The sequence below is a fragment of the Mercenaria mercenaria genome, chromosome 13 (genome assembly GCF_021730395.1).
Source record: "Mercenaria mercenaria strain notata chromosome 13, MADL_Memer_1, whole genome shotgun sequence".
In the NCBI taxonomy this organism is placed as follows: domain Eukaryota; kingdom Metazoa; phylum Mollusca; class Bivalvia; order Venerida; family Veneridae; genus Mercenaria; species Mercenaria mercenaria.
In genome coordinates, this window is record NC_069373.1 from 68733859 (window position 1) to 68758916 (window position 25058).

The 25058-nt window shown below is 36.5% G+C and overlaps 1 protein-coding gene across 1 annotated transcript in view; it reads right to left on the reverse strand.

The window, feature by feature from the left end:
- The window catches only part of LOC123528670 (gelsolin-like protein 2), a 40140-nt gene that overhangs the window by 6649 nt on the left and 8433 nt on the right, over positions 1-25058 (reverse strand). The window contains exons 4-9 of the mRNA XM_045308568.2: positions 20336-20410; positions 9381-9452; positions 6440-6567; positions 4210-4429; positions 1752-1838; positions 555-725 (exon numbers count right to left, since the gene is read on the reverse strand). Coding sequence (XP_045164503.1) covers positions 555-725; positions 1752-1838; positions 4210-4429; positions 6440-6567; positions 9381-9452; positions 20336-20410 — 753 coding nt within the window. The remainder of the gene's footprint in view (positions 1-554; positions 726-1751; positions 1839-4209; positions 4430-6439; positions 6568-9380; positions 9453-20335; positions 20411-25058) is intronic.

Genomic DNA, 25058 nt, shown 5'->3' on the forward strand with positions numbered 1-25058 from the left:
AGTGTATATAAAAATGCTTTAAGGCATTTAGAAGCTAAGGAACAAAAACTATTCTTACTTTAGTTTCAATAGTGACTTTGACCTTTGACTACCAAGCATGGGTCATGTCTGCGACATACTGTCTGGTCATGAGGAACATTTGCTTGTGGTGGTAAGAAATTCCTACTATGCATATAAAAGTTATGGAGTAGAAACAAATTTTCACTTGACCTTAAATTGTGACCTTGACCTTAACCAACAAGCATAGATCATTTGTTGACAAATTGTCTAATCAAGGGAAACATTTGTGTGTAGCACTAAGATAACCCATCAATGCTTATAAAAGTGATGGAGCGGAAACAATTTTTACTTGACCTTCAATAGGACCTTGACCTATGACCTAAAAGCATAAGTCATGTACATACAATCCACATATTGCCCTCTATTCACATACCAAGATTAATGAACCTAGTTTGAATACTTTTTGAATAATGGCAGGATCCAGATTTCCTGATGGACAGAGGGCATTCCACTGGTAGTGGACTAAAAATAAACAACACAAAAACTACTGTTACCTTTGTGTCAAAGTCACTTGTTGACATATCACCCTTCTTCTCCAGCTTGTATGTCAATTGGCCACTGGCATCAGAGAGACGGTAAAGTTCCTTCTGGTCGTCCTTGGCCTCATATTGACTGACATCATCATCTTCATCAAGTTCCTCCGTCAGACTCTTGTAGAACTCATGCTGTAAAGTCATCAGCAAAACCATCAATAGCATCATAATCTGTCATTTTTATTTTCACATAATTACAGAATGATCAACTGACTCTTATATGAGTTTATTTCTTCCTTCCAACTCAAATTACTATTACTGTTATCATACTTGTACAGCGCAAAAAAAAACACTTTAATGCTTTGACCAAAACTGTTAATTTTTTATCATTTTTCACACACTTTTTTTTTAAATGCTGAACTTCTGCAAAAATATACTCCCAGACAAATAAGAATTCTTTACTAATCAATTACTGAAAACTTATAAAACTTGTTAAGTTTACATGCTTTGCAATTTACATTTAATTTGGATACTGTTCTCCAATAAATTTTAATTAAAGAAAACAAGACTGTGTGTGTTTTTTTAAAAACTATTTTTAAAACAGCTTAAGTGTTTAAGGGAAAGAAAAAAATCTCTAATAAGAGTATGCATACTTTGTATTCAGTGTAACTCTTAGCATGCTGAAGACAATTGATTCTGCTTTTGCGACCATTGTAGATCATGATCAGCCTGCACATCCATGCAATCTGACCAAGATCTGCACTGTTCGCTATTCAGTCAGTTTTGTTTTGGTAAGCATCCCTTTTAACAGTCAATGGTACTGTCCAATTGAAGGATGGCCAAGTTCATTATAGAAATTTAGCAGGGTAAGGGTTAAATTATCTTAATTGTTTATTCATACCAGTAGATAAATTATAATTATCTACTGCAGTTATACCTTATTCTAACACATCTGAACTCCAAACAATGATTTTATTCAACAACAAAATTAATCATTATTTGGGATATATCATTTCTTAAATTATAACAATCACATCCAATTTGTCACAAACCTAGTGATCCTATTTTAAGTGGCATGAAACAATATGAAATTAAAGACAGAATGCAACATTGTGTGATCCAAGATGGCATCCATAAGTCAACATTAAATGTCCAACATGTTTATATTTGCATAATATAGAGAATATTTAAAACTGACTTAATATCACATGACCTTACCCCAGGTTCAGTACTACCCTCGTCCAGTACTTCGGACGAGGCCTTTCCTGATCTTTCACTCTTCAGCTCTTGCAAGTATTGCATGGCCTGTAATGGTAAACAGGGGACATTTCAATTTATAATATACAATAAAACCTGTATCAAGCAGCCAGCTAAGGCACCACAACAATCTGGCTCCTTATGGCAGGTGCCTACTTCTGACCAGTTGAAATTAAAACTAGAATTGTGTCCATAGGACACGGATACCCCTACATACTGCGCCATCCTCAAAATAGCAAAGTTTTTAGTACAGACTATCTTCATATGAAGGATATTAGAATAAAAGTTTGAAGCAAGTTGTATTCAGATAAGGTTGTGCATCTGAGCAACATTGAATCCATTCCTTCAAGAAGTGCATGAGGAGTTGAACACACCAAATTCCAACCTTATGCAAAATTTAGAAAGGGCATTAATTCTAGAAAAAATAGCCAAGAAAAAAAGTCCATTATTTATGGTCATCTTAACATCAAGGTCATTCATCTGTGAAACTTTCAATTATATCCTTTCAACAGTGTTTGAGGAGATGTATACACACGATTTTTCTCTATATTCTATACAGTAAAACTGTCAAAGGGCCACAACTGTGGTAAAAATAGTCACAGGAAAAGTCTCTTCCTTTATGGTCATCTGCAGATCAAGCTTGTTCATCTGTGGAAGTTTGAAGCTATTCAGGCTAATAGTGTAGGAGGAGTTGGACACACAATATTTTTCTCTATATTCTATATATCAAAACTATCAAAGGGCCATAACTGCCATAACAAGTGACCCAGTGTTGCAGTGGCAATACAGAAGTCCCCTATTGGTGAAAAGACAATTTTACTTGACCTTAAAAAGTGACCTTGACCTTTGACTGACCACCATGGGTCATGTGCGTGACACATAGTCTAATCAAGGGTAACATTTCTGTGTAGTACTAAAAAAATCCTTCAATGCACTTAAAAGTAATGGAGCAGAAACAAATTTTTACTTGACCTTAACAGTGACCTTGACCTTTAACCAATAAGCATAGATCATGCGCTGACACATTGTCTCACCATGGGGAACATTTGTGTGTAGCATTAAGATAATCAATCGATGCATATAAAAGTTATGGAGCAGAAACAATTTTTATTTGACCTTCAATAGTGACCTAGACCTTTGACCTACAAGCTTAAGTCATGTACGTGCATAATCTACGTATTGCCCTCTATATACATACCATGTGTTAAGACCCTAGTTTGAATACTTTTTGAGTTATCGCAGGATCCAGATCTGTGGATGGACAGACGGACGGACAGATGGATGGATGGACGTTCCTACATATGGGTATTTATATGGCTACTCTTTTGTTCTCTCAATCAAAACTTTTCTCTGGCTCCTGCAGGGGGCCCTTTAACATCACTTGAACAAACAGAACTACCAGATCATTCTGTTGTTGCCAGGCAACAGAAAACAGGAAGTGCTTATAAATGCAACTAAAACTATAAGTCATCAGCAGAAAATAAACTGATATGCATACAAAAATAGATATATCTAATACTAAAAAAAAGCTTAAAACAGTGATTGCATTTTATATTCAAGACCTCTGTAAACATAAAACATACATTAAGGTTTCGATGGAGGCCTTGAGAAACAAAAGTCAAACAACACCAAATCATAGAAAGAAAGAGTTGTTTGACATGAAAATTGAACAGCATGTAAAACATGTATATTATTTTACGAAACAAGTGTCAGAAATACTGATATAAACATTGAATTCCGAAAAGGCTGCCTAAAGGGCCCCACTTCGACAGTTAAACGCCTTAAAAACCACCATTTTCAAAGAACTGTTACACAGTTTGTTTTGATGCATTTGCAATAGCGTGCGAGTGGTGAAATTCACGAAACAAGGTGGAACAATAGTTTTCAGCAATTGTTTACTTTTTTTTTTTACAAATGGCATTCATTTTCAAAGGGAGACAACTTTTTCTCAAAGATTACTTAAATAATCGAAAAAAGTTGTTTCCCTTTGAAATGAAGCCTTTTGTATTTAAAATAATGGGGAACAGTTTGTCTCCCTTTGAAAATGAATGCCATTTGTAAAGAAATAAAGAAAAACCCAATTGCTGAAAACTGTGTTCCACCTTGTATGGCGAAATTTCACCACTCGCACCTATTGCAAATGCATCAAAACGAACATGTGTAACTGTTCTTTGAAAATGTGAGTTTTTAAAGGCGTTTAACTGTCCGGAAGGGGAGCCCCTTGGGCAGCCCTTTTCCGGAATTCAATGTTTATACAGTATAACGACACTTGTTTTTGGAAAGTAATATACATGTTTTATATGCTGTTCAATTTTCATGTCAAACAACTCTTTCTTTCTATGATTTGGTGTTGTTTGAGTTTTGTTTCTCAAAGCCTCCATCGAAACCTTAAACTGTAAATATATATATAATCATGTACCTTCATTCTTTCATCCTTATTACTACCACTACCATTCCACTGATAGATCTGAAGTCCCAAATCTAAAATAAACACATCATCTGACTTGAGGAGGTCTTTATTACGAGCCACTTCTCTCACCTCTACATGCTTTCTGGTGCCTGAGAAGTGAAGAAGGCGTGGGGTGTACTCCTCTGGCTTCACCTTCCTGAATCCTGAATCTGCACCACCTTTCATAATTCTGAAAATGAAAGTGTAAATATTTACACACTTACTATTTAAATTTTACACTGCAGCATGTTCAGAACGGTCAAACCTGTACATAAAGACAATGTTTGCTAGAGCCGAAAGGCAGCCTGGACTTGCTGGCAGTCATCACTTAAAGGTGGTTTTCACTTGAAGTTGGTCTTCACTTGCTGGCAGTTTTCACTTGAAGGTTGCCTTCACTTAAAGGTGGTCTTCACTTGCTGGCAGTTTTCACTTGAAGGTGGTCTTCACTTGCTGGCAGTTTTCACTTGAAGGTGGTCTTCACTTGCTGGCAGTCATCACTTGAAGGTGGTCTTCACTTGCTGGCAGTCATCACTTGAAGGTGGTCTTCACTTGCTGGCAGTCATCACTTAAAGGTGGTCTTCACTTGCTGGCAGATTTCACTTAAAGGTGGTCTTCACTTGCTGGCAGTTTTCACTTGAAGGTTGTCTTCACTTGCTGGCAGTCATCACTTGAAGGTGGTCTTCACTTGCTGGCAGTCATCACTTGAAGGTGGTCTTCACTTGCTGGCAGTCATCACTTGAAGGTGGTCTTCACTTGCTGGCAGTTTTCACTTGAAGGGGTCTTCACTTGCTGGCAGTTTTCACTTTTAAGGTGGTCTTCACTTGCTGGGAGTTTTCACTTTAAAAGGTCTTCACTTGCGGCAGTTTTCACTTGAAGGTGGTCTTTACTTGCTGGCAGTTTCACTTGAAGTGTCTTTACTTGAAGGTTGTCTTCACTTGCTGGCAGTTTTCACTTGAAGGTGGTCTTCACTTGCTGGCAGTTTTCACTTGAAGGTGGTCTTCACTTGCTGGCAGTCATCACTTGAAGGTGGTCTTCACTTGCTGGCAGTCATCACTTGAAGGTGGTCTTCACTTGCTGGCAGTTTTCACTTGAAGGTGGTCTTCACTTGCTGGCAGTTTTCACTTGAAGGTGGTCTTCACTTGCTGGCAGTTTTCACTTGAAGGTTGTCTTCACTTGAAGGTGGTCTTCACTTGCTGGCAGTCATCACTTGAAGGTTGTCTTCACTTGAAGGTGGTCTTCAGTTTCAGGTGATCTTCATCCATAAGTTAATCTATGCTACATAATTATGAGAAGACTGGAAATGAAACTTGTGAACTTTGGAACCAGGTGGTCTATGTTCACAGGTGATCTTCAGCATAAGTTTGACTGTATATATTTTTCAACAATATTTTAGCTATGGAAAAGTCCATGGTTAACCTAACAGTATATCTTGAGCTTTTGTGTCAGTATAAAGTTACTGGCAATAGGTGAATACCGGTAACTTCAAATTGACAGTTGATGAACAACTTCAAAAATTAAGCTTTGATCAAATCATAACACAGAACATTTACACTTCCAGAATAATGACATCCAGTTGGAAGCAGTAGATCTCAACTGAACAAGTTTAGGGGGCTGATTTTCAAAGTTTCAAATTCTTAGTTAAGTTTCTAACATACTGTAAACCAAGTGTTTGCTGCATTACTAATTCTTCTCCTTACCCCACTTTTTTTCATCAAACTTTTTTATGTGAGCTTTTTTAAACTGCCATTATTTGTCGAAATATTTCTTATGAGTCTTTCACTTTAAATGAGGACCACTATTTTACAGCTTATATGAGGGGTGTTCAATAAATACCGGGAAGTGCTCTCATTTCTTTATTTCTGGTCCCATTTTGCTATATTTTGAAAATAAGAAAGATATGAATATACAAAATGTGAATATCTAAATTCTCTTTATGCAGACATCTATGGTTAATAGTGACTGTATTTTATGCTGAGAAATAGCAATAATTACTGTTTTGTCCATACTTTATTTACCAAACACAAATGTGTCAAACAACTTGCTATGTCAACTAGCACTGATTGAGCTGACTGTTGGCAAGAGAAAAGGGCACACAAAAATCTACAGACTGGTTCCAAGACAAGGGCAATTTTTGACAATGATCAAAAAATTTTACAACATGTACACTTCAACTTTAAGTATTAACAACTTTCTTTCTTACGTTATAGTCTTGAAATAACTCTTAAACATGTCTGACTCGAATCCCTGAACCTCCCTATGCTGGACTGGTTTATCATCCAGTAGCGTGTCCAGTTCAACAGTCTTATATGCTGCTGTACCATATTCATCCTGTTAAACAGACAATAATAACATGTTGATAAAGCAAAATTTTATTCAAAGAATTTTCTGCGGCTGCACAAATTGACAAAGTCCATGACATTACTTACTTCCCCTTGCCATTTCGACATTCTTCGGTCTTTAAGTACTTTGCATGAGCTTTCTGAGAGGGGTTCTGTGGCTGAGTGGTTCAGGTCACTGACTTAAAATCACTTGTCCCTCATCTATGTGGGTTTGAGCTTTACTAGGGGCATTAAATTCTTCATGTGAGGAAGCCACCCTGCTGGCTTACAGAAAGTTGGTCCTTGTACAAATGTTCTCACTTGTGTTGAAATAATGCATGAAGGGGCACTTGGGGTCCTCCTCCACCATAAAAACTGGAAAGTCGCCATATGTCTCATAATTGTGTTGGTGTGCCATTAAACCCAACAAAAACAAAACAAGGCTTTTTATACCAACCAGGAAATACTGAGAATAGATAATGAAATAGAAACTACTAACTTTGTCATCATAGGCCCAACACCTCAAAGTATTCAAACTGTGTACAACCGTTAACTCTGATTTAAGGTAATGATACCTAGTGTGCAGTAAAAGTAGTGCTAGAAAGATGGAATTTGCATGGAATGAGCGGCAGGTGAAACCAAATTGGAGCTACTTCAGAGAAATGAAACAAGAAACCTTTGTGCATACAGTGGACAGACAATAACACTACCATATTATAATGGTCATCTGACTGGGAAAAGAGCTGTTTTTGCAAACATTTGTGAGAACCAGTGTTGACAAGTGTTCCTATTGCACTTGCTTTTTAGTTTACTAAGTGTTTTTTTTTTAAATATAAAGCATAACACAAATGTCTGCATCAATTCTATTAGGGATATTTATCGGCAAAGACAATCAGCAAACCATCATTAGAGACAGATTGAATACCATCTGACATGTTTTATAAAGGAACACCAGGTGTGACGGTTAACCTTTAATGGTAACAATCACTCCAGGCCAAATACGTTTTGAAATACAATCATGTTACACAAACTTTTATTTCCTTTATGCATAGTTTTACTAATTCAAGGACCATCACCCTAATCTAGAAGATCGAAATTCCAAACAAAATATCAGGTGCACAAATTCACAAGCTATAAAACAATGTCCTAATGTTTCAAGACTCTATGTCAAATACTTAACAAAAAACTTTTAGACCCTTTAAGAATGTTTTTGACTAAGTCAAGGGTCATAACACTTGGTTGGCTAGGTTAAATCTCAAGCAAGACCTCAGGCGTGCAACTTCATGTGGTGAATAATATTCCTATAAGTTTAATGACTTTAGGTCAAATATTTCTTGAGATACATATGACACAAATTTTTAGGCTCTTTAAGCATATTTTGACTAAGTCAAGGGCAATGACTTTTGTCTGGCAGAGTGAAATCCCAAACAAAACCCTAGGTGCATAACTTCACATGCTGAATAACATTCCTATAATGTTTCAAGACCCTAGGTGAAATACTTTTTGAAATATATTCAACAATTTCAGAACTTAAAATTGCTAAGTCTGGAAATGAAGCTTAACTTTGGCAAAAAAGAACAAACAAAAAACAGAGTTATAGAACCTGTCCACTAAGTGAAGTTTCAATCCATTCCCGTTATTGGGTACTGAGATAACAGCTTACATACAAAACCTTAACAAAAAATTTCTAAGTTGAGAAAGCGGCATAATTTTGTAAAAACGCAAAATAAGAGTTATGAAACCTGTGCAATCTAGTCAGTTTACCACAGTGAACAAATGTGTGAAGTTTTAATCCATTCCCATAAGTGGGTACTGAGAAACCAGCTTACATACAAAAACTTAACCAAATCTGGATGCGGATGCTCATGCACAGGCGAGTCCAATAGCTCTACCTATTCTTTGAATAGTCCAGCTAAAAATGACAAACTGATTAAACCCCAATAGTTAATGACATGGTAGAGTTCAGGATTATTGTTGTTGTGTTTAATGTCACAATGACACAAACATAGGTCATATGGTGATTTTCCTGCTTTTGGTGGTGCAGGAAGACCCAAATTGCCCCTTCATGCATTATTTCATCACATTCTATAATCCTACTATCCAATCATCCTATTTTTCTATCACCTTACAATCCTGTCATCCTACTATCCCATCAGCCTACTATTATATTATCCTACTACCCTACCATCATACTATATCATCCCAATATCATAATCCTACTATCCTATCATTCTATAATCAATATTAATCCTACTATCCTATCATTTTACTTTTCTAACACCCTATAATCTAGTCATCTTATAATCCTACTATTTTATCATCCCACAATCCTATACTCTGTCATCCCACAGTCCTACCATCATACTATCCTACACTCTTACCATCAGTATCAGCCATTTGGTTAAAAATCTCCTGTAGTAATACACTAGTCTGTGTTCAGACCTAATGTTTTGTTCATAGGAGAGAACTCTTGAGGCTATTCAAATTCTGTGTAATTATGTCCCTTTTCTTCTCAAAACATTAGATAATCAGAGCCAGGACTGATGAAGTCAGAATTATTTACAGATTTTTTTTCTAAAAAAAAAAAGAAAAGATTATCTAGTCGGTAGCCAGACTAGTAATACACCACCATGGAAGGATAGCAGGATGGTAGGATAACAGAATGATAAGGTAAAAGGATATTAAATAAGATAGGGATAGTAGGGTGCTAGTAATGTCACAGTATCATCGCTATCATGCCAATACCTAAGGGCAGTGATAGGATATTACCAATTTTTTACCTGATAAGAAAGATTAAGTGTTTTTCAAAGTTACTGCACTGACCTGTGTACTTTGTGCACCTATCCAGAAATGAACATCATATTGTAACTCTTCCTCTCCAGGTTCTTTGTAGGTCTGAAACAAATTAAAGATATTTCATCTTCTGGCTTTGTTTGTTTCATATGAATTTCATGCCAAAATTCTTTTGGAAAGGTAACAACATTCTTGTAAAACTACTGTTCCTAGATTCAGTACAAGTATGCAAAAAAATGACAATTGCCACACATGATGTTTGTTTTGTCGGCAATTAAGTCAATTTGATACTATGAAGGTGCACAGACACATGTCCAAGACTTTCCAAACCAGTCCACATGAGCAAAGGGATATCCTCCCTCACACCAATCCAAACCCCAAAGCCTTGAAAATGTAATTTAAGAAGTGAATTATTTTATTTAATCATAACACTACCATGTCTGATCAAGCTGTTCAGGAATGTTTATTGATAGTTTGTCTACTTCACCTATATCTAGTGTCAAGTCACAACTTCCTTCTTTATCAAACTTTTACAACCGCAAAACTACTAAATAAGGAAGTCCTGAAAACTTGCACGTTTTTTTCTGGTTAAATGTTGTTGAGGTCCTGTGACTAACAATTTGCTTGTGTCTCGTACAGGTTGTTTTCTCGCTGATGACAATATTCCATCATTTTACAATTATAATATTACACTTGTTAATAGATAATTATTATGTGGTTATTGGAAACAGTCATGAACTTCCAGAGATGAAATATTCTGTAAAACAGGACCTGGTATTTTTGAAAGGCTTATTGTTTCATATACAGCAAAATCAGTGCTTGACAAATTCTTTGAAAGCAGAATTTCCACTCATCCTGCTACAATTTGTACTCATCTTGCAATTCACTAAGGAAAAAAGATTTTTACAAACAGCGTATATTTAAAAATCTTGTTCTGGACTATCAAGCGTCCAGCTAAATGTGATCATAAATGTGGTACCTTAACAGAGAGAGACCGATTCTAGAATCAACTTCCATTTTAGATATTTTAGCTATCAGGCCATTAATTTTTTGTTGAAAGTCGCACTTGTCCTGCAGGACGAGTACTACAGTAAGTTCCACTTGTCCAGAGCCCATTTTACTTGTATTTACAAGTGGACAGGAGGATTTGTTGAGTCCAAGAGGTCGCATGGGGATGAGCAAAGTGTTCAATTTATCTAGTGGGATCCCTACAGGACTAATTTGCAGTCCACAAAGTGTTTTATCAAGTGAGCATGGGTGCTTGAGTCATAAAAACTTAAGCAAGTGATTTTTTTTACCACATTTTAAACCGGAACTGGTTGGCCAGCTAGAATATTGGCTATACATGACAGTCTTGTAATGGGCTATTCAAATGAATATCAACACATTTCGGATTTTTTTTTTTTAATCTGATTACTTACCAAATAAAGCAAACATTCTGCTTAAAATTACAGGATAGTAGTAAGGATGTGACATGTGCCTGTGTTAAATTAAAAGCATTTCCTTACAAGCTTCTTTAAAAAAAAACTGTTTTAACTTCAGAAAAATATTTACAAGCATTCTTAAAATATTTCAGGGCAGTCGCCGGCTTTGAAAAAGTGATCCGGCCTTTGGCGTCCCGTGAGTGCCAAAGGCAGGAGAAGGGAAAGAGCATGGTAGGGGGAATTTCGCTACCCAATCCCCTCTCCCTTTTAAATGGGGTTCGGGGGATCTCCCCCGAGAAAATTTTTAGATTTTGGATGCCAGTAAGTGTGTTTTTCTTGCATCTTGAAAGCATTTTCTGTTAAGCTTTTCAGTCAATTTCACGATACTTTTCAAGAAAACTGTCTAACATTTGGCAAATTGTAGCATTGCTATAAATATTGATATAAGTTAATGTATCTTTTTTTTATAGTTGAGATGTGTGTCCATTTAGTTGATTTCAATCAATAATTTAAGATAATTGATCACATCTTAATAATAAAAAAAAAAAACGGCGTCCCGCGAGTGCCGAATGCAGAAATGGTGATGGGGGATGGCTCCCCTTCCCCTCTTCTTTCTCTGTAAGGGAGTGGGGTCGGGGGTCTCCCCTATAAAATTTTCAGATTTGGGATGCCAGTAAGTGCATTTTTCTTTCATCAAATTGAAAGCATTTTCTGTTAAGATTTTCGGTCAATTGCATATTTTTCAAGGATAGCTATCCAGCCCTTGGCCAATTTTAGCAGATGGCTATAAATATTGATACATATTTTTTTTACAGATGAGATTTTTTAAAGCAATTATTTAAACAAAAAATTGTATTTTATATCAATAACCAAATAATCAAAGAAATAAGCTTTCGTTTTGTTTTGTTTTACTACGCCGCAGAAAACACAATGGTTTCCATTTATTAAACAGATACGGCATGTTTTAATTTTTCTTTTCTTTTTTTTTCTATTTTAACAATTATTATACATTATGAAAGGAATCACCGGATTAAAAAATCATCAGATAATTGTTTAGTTACGATTAATCCATTGAAGCAGGGTCAATACATTTGACACGAAGTGTGCCGAAGTTGTTTTCACACCCGCGGACAATCATGACAGATACCGCTCGTTGGAGATAACTGCATTAACAAGGCGATATTTCGGCACTTTTAATCATAGCAAAAGATTAAATCTAATGCGAAAAAACTGGTCGTTTACGGCCGAAATTATGCTCGGCCAAAAAAGTGGTCCGGCTGGCCCGTCCGCAAGTTGGCCTTGTATTTATCACTAAATTACATTGAGATATTGATGCTTGTTTTCAGTTTTGCTGTTTAAACATAATTATATATTTACTGGTCACAACCTTTTTTGCAATTTTAATGCAAGTAAAAAAAACAACCCAAAAACGATTATGTATAATTTAGATCACTTAAAAGAATGTACCCACAGGTTGAAAGTTGCTGTTAAGATGATTGTCAACAAACTTTATTAATCTTTTACTTTACAGATTTTCATACGGTCATAAAAACTCCCCTTTTTTTCATGTATGGCAAATAACTTCCCATTATTTGTATAAGCTACTGTTAATAAAGATCATCTCTTAGATCAGGAAGTATATATTTCCTGTCCTATAATTATGACAGTTCAGTAGTTGAGTTAAATTTGTGATCCCCACAACAGAAATTTTACGAATACCTTTACCTAAATACATTCATAAAGAAAAACAAGCTTTGTGTAAACCACCTGGCTAACGAACATGGGTCATCTAAAAATGACACAATATGTCATTTACCATTTTGACATTTTTGTGAAGATTTAAACATGTTTTACTGAGTCTGCATGACAGAAACATTGTAAGGTGTTTTTCTTTTAATTAAATCTCAAAACGATTTGAAACATAACAACTGCAAATCACATATCAAATCAATTATATAAATTTGCCTAAAAACTAAACTTTTGTACCTTGATAGCTGAGGTAAAAGATTTCAGGAAGTTTTAACCAAAAAACCTATGACATTTCACAACTGTTTACTTTCAATGTTGTGAACCTGCATTCAAAACTGGACTTTGACAATAGAAATTAAAAAATCCATTACATAAAGAGCATAATCGTTGTGCATAAATTTTCAATAATTTATTTTTAATGTGTACTTTGTATCAAAATGTGATAGCTGGATTTAATGCTATATCTGCTATTGTGTTATATGCCTGCATGCCTTCCTTTTTATCCTACAAGACTCTAAAGAGGGTCACAAAGACCTAAGTCCGGTGCTCTTTGTGACATGTGAATGTCATTGACAGCAAACTTGAGCACCCTTGCAACATTATTTGAATGTTACTGACAGCAAACTTGAACACCCTTGCAACATCATGTGAATGTCACTGAGAGCAAATTTGAACACCCTTACGACATTATGTGAATGTCATCGACAGCAAATTCGAGCACCCTTGCAACATTAAGTGAATGTCAGTGAGAGCAAACTTGAACACCCTTGCAACATTATTTGAATGTTACTGAGAGCAAACTTGAACACCCTTAAAACAATATTTGAATGTTACTGAGAGCAAACTTGAACACCCTTGCAACATCATGTGAATGTCACTGAGAGCAAATTTGAACACCCCTGCAACATTATGTGAATGTTGCTGAGAGCAAACTTGAACACCCTTACAACAATATTTGAATGTTACTGACAGCAAATTTGAACAGCCTTGCAACATCACGTGAACGTCACTGACAGTAAACTTGAACACTCTTGCAACATTATGTGAATGTTACTGAGAGCAAACTTGAACACTCTTTCGACACTATTTGAATGTTACTGAGAGCAAACTTGAACACCCTTGCAACATTATTTGAATGTTACTGAGAGCAAACTTGAACACCCTTAAAACAATATTTGAATGTTACTGACAGCAAACTTGAACACCCTTGCAACATCATGTGAATGTCACTGAGAGCAAATTTGAACACCCCTGCGACATTATGTGAATGTTACTGAGAGCAAACTTGAACACCCTTACAACAATATTTGAATGTTTCTGACAGCAAATTTGAACAGCCTTGCAACATCATGTGAACGTCACTGACAGTAAACTTGAACACTCTTGCAACATTATGTGAATGTTACTGAGAGCAAACTTGAACACTCTTTTGACACTATTTGAAAGTTACTGAGAGCAAACTTGAACACCCTTGCAACATTATTTGAATGTTACTGAGAGCAAACTTGAACACCCTTGCGGCATTATGTGAATGTTACTGAGAGCATACTTGAGCACCCTTGCAGCATTATGTGAATGTTACTGAGAGCAAACTTGAACACTCTTGCGACATTATGTGAATGTTACTGAGAGCAAACTTGAACACTCTTGCAACATTATTTGAATGTTACTGACAATAAACTTGAACACCCTTGTAACATTGTTACTGACAGCAAACTTGAGCACCCTTGCGACATTATTTGAATGTTACTGAGAGCAAACTTGAACACCCTTGCTACTTTATTTAAATGTTACTGAAAGCTAACTCGAACAACTATGAAAAATCATGTCAATGTTACAACAAACTTGAACACCCTTGCAACATCATGTGAATGTCATAGAGAACAAACTTGAGCACCCTTGCAACATCATGTAAATGTCATTAAGAACAAACTTGAGCACCCTTGTAACATTATGTGAATGTCACCGAGAGCACACTTGAACACCCTTGCGACATTATTAAATGTCACTGAGAGCACACTTGAACACCCTTGCGACATTACTGAATGTCACCGAGAGCACACTTGAACACCCTTGTGGCATTACTGAATGTCACCTAGAGCACACTAGAACACCCTTGCGACATTATTGAATGTCACCAAGAGAAAACTTGAGCACCCCTCAGCAATATTTGAATGTCACTAGGAGCTAACTTGAGTACCCTTGCAACATTATGTTAAGTACCCTTGCAGCATTATATGGATGCCACTAAGAGAAAACTTCAGACATCTGATATTATCATTATGCAAATGTCACTAAGATCAAACTCAAGTATAATCCTTTCAAACATAAACTGCAAGATCTTTATTCACTATATCACTTACTAGTGTGGATTTTCAAGGTGAAAAAGGATAAACTGACTTTCCTTACATGATAAAATGAGAGTAACTTCCTAGCAAAGCCTATTTCTTCAAGAGGTTTCATTATTATAACAAGAGATCACAGAGTGATCTTGGCACCCACCAATGTGCCATTTTTGAGTGTTCAAAATTTCAAGACTTATTGACTAGCTCAAGGTCAAATTTCATTTCCGTACACAACACTGTGCATATGGTCCATGCATGTGGTCCAAATTTGAAAGCTGTAGCTTGAGAAATGTGAAAGTAGGTCACTAGATCAATTTCAAGGACAAAGTTCTTTGTACACAAAACTATGCATGTGCATCAAGTTTGAAGGCTGTAGTTTGAGAAATTTGAAAGAAGGTCACTAGGTCAATCTTAAGGTCAAAGTTTATTTCGGTACACAAAACTATGCAAGTGGTCCAAATTTGAAGGCTGTAGCTTGAGAAATGTGCAAGTAGGTCACTAGGTCAAAATCAAGGTCAAATTTCATTTCAGAACACAAATCTATGCATGTGGTCCAAATCTGAAGCCTGTACCTTTAAAAATGTGAAAGTAGGTCACTAGGTCAATGTCAAGTTCAAAGTTTGTTTTGGTACACAATCCTATGCATGTGGTCTAAATTTGAAGCCTGTAGCTACAGAAATGTGAAAGCAGGTCACTAGGTCAATCTTAAGGTCAAAGTTCATTTTGGTACACAAAACTATGCAAGTGGTCCAAATTTGAAGGCTGTAGCTTGAGAAATGTGAAAGTAGGTCACTAGGTCAAAATCAAGGTCAAATTTTATTTCGGAACACAGAACTATGCATGTGGTCCAAATTTGAAGCCTGTACCTTCAAAAATGAGAAGTAGGTCACTAGGTCAATGTCAAGGTCAAAGTTTGTTTCGGTATACAAAACTATGCATGTGGTCCAAATTTGAAGGCTGTAGCTACAGAAATGTGAAAGTAGGTCACTAGGTCAAAATCAAGGCCAAAGTTCATTTCGGAACACGAAACTATGCAAATGGTCCAAATTTGAAGCCTGTACCTTCAAAAATATGAAAGTAGGTCACTAGGTCAATGTCAAGGCCAAAGTTTTTTTCAGTGCACAAAACTATGCATGTGGTCCAAATCTGAAGGCTGTAGCTACAGAAATGTGAAAGTAGGTCACTAGGTCAAAATCAAGGTCAACTCATGTCAAGGTTCATCTTGCCACTCAAAACCATACATGTGATCCAAATTTGAATGTTGTAGGTTATTGACAAGAAGATTTTAAAAGCTTTTCCCTATATAAGTCTATGTGAACCATGTGACCCCCAGGGAAATAATCTGAACAATCTTGGTAGAGGACCACTAGATGATGCTTCATACCAAATACCAAAGCCTAGGCCCTGTTGTTTTGAACAAGAATATTTTTAAAGTTTTTCCCTATATAAATCTATGTAAATTATAACAAGAGGGCCATGAAGGCCCTGTATCGCTCACCTGACCTATTGACCTAAAGATCATCAAGATCAACATTCTGACCAAGTTTCATTAAGATATGGTCATAAATGTAGCCTCTAAAGTGTTAACTAGCTTTTCCTTTGATTTGATCCGGTGACCTAGTTTTTGCCCCCACATGACCCAGATTTAAACTTGACCTAAAGATCACCAAGATTAACATTCTGATTAAGTTTCATGAAGATACAGTCATAAATGTGGCCTCTAGAGTGTTAACAAGCTTTTCCTTTGATTTGACCTAGTGACCTAGTTTTTTAACACACCTGACCCAGATTTAAACTTGACCTATAGATCATCAAGATTAACATTCTGACCAAGTTTCATTAAGATATGGTCATAAATGTGGCCTCTAAAGTGTTAACTAGCTATTCCTTTTATTTGACCCCCGTGACCTAGTTTTTGACCCGACATGACCCAGATTCGAACTTGACCTAAAGACCATCAAGTTTAACATTCTGACTAAGTTTCATGAAGATACAGTCATAAATGTGGCCTCTAGAGTGTTAACAAGCTTTTCCTTTGATATGACCTAGTGACCTAGTTTTTGACTCCATCTGACCCAGATTTAATCTTGACCTAAAGATCATCAAGATTAACATTCTGACCAAGTTTCATTAAGATATGGTCATAAATGTGGCCTCTACAGTGTTAATTAGCTTTTCCTTTGATTTGACCTGGTGACCTAGTTTTTGACCCGACATGACGCAGATTCAAATTTGTCCTAAAGATCATCAAGTTTAACATTCTGACTAAGTTTCATGAAGATATAGTCATAAATGTGGCCTCTAGAGTGTTAACAAGCTTTTCCTTTGATATGACCTAGTGACCTAGTTTTTGACCCCACCTAACCCAGATTTGAACTTGAGCTATAGATCATCAAGATTAACATTTTGACCAAGTTTCATTAAGATATGGTCATAAATGTGGCCTCTACAGTGTAAACTAGCTTTTCATTTGATTTGGCTTGGTGACCTAGTTTTTTATCCTACATGACCCAGATTCAAACTGGACCTTAAGATCATCAATATTAACAATCTGACCAAGTTTCATGAAGATACAGTCATAAATGCGGCTTCTACAGTGTTAACAAGCTTTTCCTTTGATTTGACCTGGTGACCTAGTTTATGAAGCCAGATAACCAAATATCGAACTCGTCCAAGATTTTATTAGGGGTAATATTCTGACCAAGTTTCATTATGATTGGGCCAAAAATGTGACCTCTAGAGTGTTAACAAGCTTTTCCTTTGATTTGACCTGGTGACCTAGTTTTTGACCCCAGATGACCCAATATCGAACTCGTCCAAGATTTTATTGAGGGTAACATCCTGACCAAGTTTCATTAAGATTGGGCCAAAATTGTGACCTCTAGAGTGTTAACAAGCTTTTCCTTTGATTTGACCTGATGACCTAGTTTTTGATCCCAGATGACCCAATATCGAACTCGTCCATAATTTTATTTAGGGTAACATTCTGACCAAGTTTCATTAAGATTGGGCCAAAAATGTGACCTCTAGAGTGTTAACAAGCTTTTCCTTTGATCTGACCTGATGACCTAGTTTTTGATCCCAGATGATCCAATATTGAACTCGTCCAAGATTTTATTGAGGGTAACATTCTGACCAAGTTTCATTTAGATTGGGCCAAAAATGTGACCTCTAGAGTGTTAACAAGCTTTTCCTTTGATTTGACCTGATGACCTAGTTTTTGATCCCAGATGACCCAATATCGAACTCGTCCAAGATTTTATTGAGGGTAACATTCTGACCAAGTTTCATCAAGATTGGGTCAAAAATGTGACCTCTAGAGTGTTAACAGTCAAATTGTTGACAACGGACGGACGGACGGACGACGACGGACGCCGGACACAGGGTGATCACTAAAGCTCACCTTTGAGCACTTCGTGCTCAGGTGAGCTAAAAATAAACAAAGGGCCATAACTCACTCAAAAATTGTTGAACCAGTCTGATTTTCAGGGGGACACAACTAGGGTATCAATACATCATTCTGACAAAGTTTGGTCAAAATCCCCCTGGTAGTTTCTGAGGAGATGCGATAACTAGAAATTGTTAACGGACGGAAGGATGGACGGACAACGGACCACGGACACAAAGTGATTTGAACAGCCCACCATCTGATGATGGTGGGCTAAAAATAAGAACATCATGACAGTGTAATACAGGCACAGTAAGTTAACTGACTCCACAAAACTTACATTTTTGTGGGAGGAAAACAACTCTCTACTATTGAAAAGCCTTATCATCAAAAAGTTAAATTAATGAACACAAAAAGTTGGCAAAAGGGGCATAACTAATCATAAAAAAGAGTTATAGAAGGTACACAGTGCATGTTAGATTACCAAGCAAACAAGTGTGTAAATGTTCAAGTCATTTCCACTAGTGGTAACTGTGCATACAAAAACTTAACCAAAACTTGCTATGTTAAAAAATGGGCATAACTTTGTCAAATGCAATATAGAGTTATAAAACCTTTGAAATGCATGTCAGATCATCACAGTGAACAAGTGAAGTTTTAATCCATTCCCATCAGTGGTTACTGTCAGATACCAGCTAACAAAAAATAATTTCACGTACTGTCTTGCGATTCAGATGCTGACAAGTACAATTGCTTTACCTATTCTTTGAATAGTCAAGCCAAAAAGAGCTATCACAACTGTGTATCACATGTCATAAGATGATGATAGAAATGGAAACACCTTTGAATCAAAATAAAGATATAAATTACTCACAATCAAACAAAGAAAACTTTTAAAATTCCCACACATTCTTCATGAAGGATTCATTTTACTTCGGGTGCACGAGTTAGGCCAATTTCTTTGAGTGCACCTCAAATAGTAAATCAGAGGGTCATGAGATAGCTCAGTTTTTCTCTGTGACTGTTTTGTATAACATTTCAGTAAATCAGAGGGTCATGAGATAGCTCAGTTTTTCTCTGTGACTGTTTTGTATAACATTTCATCATTTTCTTTTTAAAGATGGGAAATTTCAAGAGAAAATGTTTACTTTGTTAAGATCTCACAGAAAATTAATGTTCTGACAGGTAGCTGTAACATAATAGTGTGTGTGTGTTTTGAGATTAAGTTTCTTTGCATAAACAATTTTTTAATGAGTCTGCTTGTAGCAGTGAGCACAATACCTATCTTTTTAGTGCAGCTGCACTAGCCTATTACCTCATTTAGACACATGACATACATCCCTTCCAGTCATATTACATTGATACTGGGCTGACCAGTCCTAGAATTATCCTCTAAATACTGAACACCAAGCACTGAAGCTACAACTACCATTTCTATTAAGTTTTTGTTATGCCTTATCAGGGATAAAACCCAACATCACACCCTTCAAAGTTAATTCTGTTGACACTACTGGGGTAATCAATACAATAAAGTCAAAATGGTAACACACAAAATCCAGTGACAGCTTGGTCACCATCAAAGCCCCTTTCATTAAAACAACATTTTGGATCTGCCTGTTTAGCTCACAGGGAGAGCAAAGATCTATGGATCGTGGGGTTGTGAGTTCGATCCCCTGACAGGGCTTAAATTTGTCCTCCATGATGATTTGATAAAAGACATTATATCTGAAATCGTTCATCCTCCACCTCTTATGCATGTGGGAAAGTTGACAGTTACTTGCAGAAAACAAGTTTGTACTGGTACAGAATCCTGGTACACTGGTTTGGTTAACTGCCAGCCATTACATAAACTGAATTACTGTTTAAAAACAGCGTTTAACCCCAAAAAACAAAAAACATTTTGGTAGTAGAAGCCACGATACTGACTTGCAGAATGCCTGGCATCTTCTTAAACTTGATAAAAATCTGTAAAGATAATTTATTTTAGCTGGTCACAATAAGTGGTAATGTGATTTAAACTATGAAAGAACATAACACAACAGAATAGTAAAGGACACTGTAAAATGAACAAATATTTACATTCAGTATGATATACGAGTCCCCATTGTAGAATTTTCCATAATCCTCTTTAGGCCACTCAGTCACCTTGAAATTCTGGAAAAAAACAAAACATACACTCATGATCACATAATTAATCTGTCTTCCTTCATATCAGATTCATATAAACAGAAAAAATATGATCATTTTTTATTTAAAATTTTAATCAAAGGGAAAAATACTTCCTAATATTTTTTTTAATATAAAAAAACGATACTTTGAATTGTTTAATAATTCAATGGTCTAAGTCTAAAGAACACTCTTCCATTAAATTATCAATGTGTATTCATGGATTTATTAACAACAAGAGCTGTCTCCATAGGATGACATATGCCCCCGATGGCACTTTGAATGAGTATTTATGGCCGATGTTAGAGTTTAGGACCTTTGAGCTACGGAGCTGGGTCTTGCACGCAACACGTCGTCTTACTGTGTCACACGTTCATGCGTAGTTATTTTAAAATTCATGCATGAATGACAAAGATATGGACCGGACACGCCCATCAATGCACTATCATGAAAAATGTCCTTTAACGTCTAAGTGTGACCTTGACCTTTGAGCTAGGGACCTGGGTCTTGCCTGCAACACGTCGTCTTACTGTGGTACACATTCATGCCAAGTTATTTGAAAATCCATCCACGGATGACAAAGATATGGACCGGACACACCCATCAATGCACTATCCTTTAACGTCTAAGTATGACCTTGACCTTTGAGCTACCGACCTGGGTCTTGTGCGCGACACGTCGTCTTACTGTGGTACATTCATGCCAAGTTATTTGAAAATCCATCCATGGATGACAAAGATATGGACCGGACACGCCCATCAATGCACTATCCTTTAACGTCTAAGTGTGACCTTGACCTTTGAGCTACGGACCTGGGTCTTGCGCGCGACACGTCGTCTTACTGTGGTACACATTCATGCCAAGTTATTTGAAAATCCATCCATCAATGACAAAGATATAGACTGGACACGCCCATCAATGCACTATCCTTTAATGTCTAAGTGTGACCTTGACCTTTGAGCTACGGACCTGGGTCTTGCGCGCGACACGTCGTCTTACTGTGGTACACATTCATGCCAAGTTATTTGAAAAAAAATCCAACCATCGATGACAAAGATATGGACCGGACATGAAAATTGCGGACAGACCGACGGTTCAAAAACTATTTGCCTCCCTTCGTGGCATAATAAATAAGTGATTTAGTTACACGGGGTTAACACAATCACAAAACTAAAAAAAAATGTCCACCACGAATAACAATGCATGATTTCCGGATTCATCATATTTTGCTTTTCAGAAAAAAAAATCTAGAATCTAGACTGGAACTTAGTTAAAAACTTTGAGCAAAATACAATAAATTTCCTTATAAGTGACCGGCCTCAGGTTAGCAGGAGGATAATGTTGATACTTGTACCATGTTTTAGTATTGTAAAGATATTTTTGGACTGATTTTTTCCCAGTCAGGAGCAGCAAACAAAGAAAAGACCATTACAGACTCTAAAGGCACTGACCTTCAGATTTTGGCTAAAATGATCTTTGTTTAAAATTAAAGTTTGGTCATATTATAAACATTAGAATATATGAGATTTTGTTTATTAAGTATCTTAAAAATGACAAATCAAGATAAGAAAAATGCCCAAGTCATGAATCGAACCCAGGCCACCACGGCAATAAAAACTTTCCAATGTTCTTGACCAATGCACAACTGAGGAATACATATTTAACAATTGTTAGGTAAAGATATTTATAATTAGTTTATACTAATTTATTTTAGCTTGACTGTGATGATATATTTGAGCCGTGCCATGAGAAAACCAACATAGTGGTTATGCGACCAGCAAGGATCCAGACCAGCCTGCGCATCCGCGCAGTCTGGTCAGGATCCATGCTGTTCGCTAACGGTTTCTCTAATTGTAATAGGCTTTGAAAGCGAACAGCATGGATCCTGACCAGACTGCGCGGATGCGCAGGCTGGTCTGGATCCTTGCTGGTCGCAAACCCACTATGTTGGTTTTCTCATGGCACGGCTCATTTATACCTAATATCTATAATTAAGGCAGTTTACCTCCAGTAACCTGTTACAAACGCTTTTCAATTTTCAATGCAAAAATTAGTAAAAACAACTAATTTCTCATGTGTTTTCATAATATAATGGTCTGTCAGTAAGTTTTGAAGTTTTAAAGCTTTCTTAAGAAAAATAGCATTAATTTCCTGACACCTAAAAACATTCTCTTTTTTTTGTTGTAGTAAGATCTGGAGGCAGTGCCTTAAAGGTACATACTGTGAAATCTAAAATATACATGGAGGACTAATTTTTGTGGTTGAGTCAATCTGCAAAATTAAATCACAACAAACCAGTAATATTTCTCATTCATTTTATTTTCAAAGGTGAAAATTTCGTATTTTGGCCACAACCATGAAACTTCATGCCAAAAAACAACAACAGATGAATTCCCAGTCTAGGTCAAAAATAAGTTTTATACTCTCCAAAAAATACATCACAATTTTTTTTATTACATTGTATCATATTTGTAGGTGCAGCATGTAACCTTCTGCATAAGTATAACGAGTAAATTCAAACATAATGGTGATTTTATCACCCACTTTTAACCACTCAACGATATAAACAAACACTCTACTGAAAGGTCCTATGTCACTCAAAACTCTTGGTGTAAATCAAAATCTGTATTTACTATAACTAGTATTGTGATTTTCTGGAGAAAAAATTAGACAGTAACTGGGACTTGAAAACACAGACTAATTTGGACAGGCCTAAATATTTTAGATAACTAACTGCACTATAAAACAAGAGCTGTCTCCATAGGATGACATATGCCCCCGATGGCACTTTGAATGAGTATTTATGGCCGATGTTAGAGTTTAGGACCTTTGAGCTACGGACCTGGGTCTTGCGCATGACACGTCGTCTTACTGTGGTACACATTCATGCCAAGTTATTTGAAAATCCATCCATGGATGACAAAGATATGGACCGGACACGCCCATCAATGCACTATCCTTTAACGTCTAAGTGTGACCTTGACCTTTGAGCTACGGACCCGAGTCTTGCGCGCGACACGTCGTCTTACTGTGGTACATTCATGCCATGTTATTTGAAAATCCATCCATGGTTGACAAAGATATGGACCGGACACGCCCATCAATGCACTATCCTTTAAAGTCGAAGTGTGACCTTGACCTTTGAGCTACGGACCTGAGTCTTGCGCGCGACACGTCGTCTTACTGTGGTACACATTCATGCCAAGTTATTTGAAAATCCATCCATCGATGACAAAGATATGGACCGGACATGCCCATCAATGCACTATCCTTTAATGTCTAAGTGTGACCTTGACCTTTGAGCTACGGACCTGGGTCTTGCGTGCGACACGTCGTCTTACTGTGGTACACATTCATTCCAAGTTATTTGAAAATCCATCCATCGATGACAAAGATATGGACCGGACACGAAAATTGCGGACAGACTGACAGACCGACAGACCGACAGACTGACAGACCGACAGACGGTTCAAAAACTATATGCCTCCCTTCGGGGGCATAAAAATAACCAAACTAATGAAGGCTTTGCAACAAAAGCTTTTTCTAACAATAGGAATGTAATAATATTATCCTTTTCAAGGTAAATTTCTTCAACCATTAATGAATTATAAGATAAGCACTCTTATTACAATATTTTATCAATGAATAAAGGTGCAGATTACAAAAAAAAATATTTCTCCATTGTATATACTTTATACTTATATATATTGTACATTCCATTCATTTTCTTTCTAAATAGATCAATAGAAGACCGGTATTGATGGTTTACAATAAAAAAAAGCTATAGGTATCATTCAATTTCGTAGGCATAAAAATTGTGTGGTTTCCATAAAAAAATGGTTACTTCGTTAGGACATACTAAACTTATTTCATTTTTATTTTTTTGAATGATAAAACAAGAGCTGTTTGTATTACAATGGCCTGACAAAGGTTAATTGGTACACAATATTCAGTTTCAAGTATGCATTGACCTTGACCTTTAGCTTAACCTTTAGCCTGCTGGTGGCAAGTGGTTCTACCTTTGCAACCAGTGCAGACCAAGATCAGCCTGCACGTCTGTGCAAGCTGATCATGGTCTGAACTGTTTGCTATTCAGTCAGTAAATTTTTAGTGAACACCCCTTTAAATAATAAGTGATGCTGCCCAAATTGAATGATGGACCAATCCATTATAGAAATTTAATAGGGCAAGGATTAATGACTCCAAAACCAGTAGAAGTCATCTGTTCATTTTATGAAACTTCATTGCTTTATGTCAAGACAAAAATAAACTATTTAAAGACCAAAGGTCACAGTGGCATTGACCATTGACATGCATGATGCTATAAACAATATGGGTCATTTGAGTAATGGACTTCTGGCAATCATTCTATGAAATTTGAAGACTGTAGGTACAAGTACTGTCTAGTTACAATTGGAAAGGTTTCAATCTCAAGGTCTGACCTTTGGTCCACTGATCTGAATTCAATTGTTATTATTTACTGACAGCAGACAATCATCCTATGAAGTACTGTGACTGTACACCCAAATCCTATGTAGTACTATGGTTGAACACCCAAGCATTTACCAAGGGACATTATTAGAGCTAAACAATACGTCCCTCTTCTTTGAAGGTAGCATAATAAATTGGAACTAAA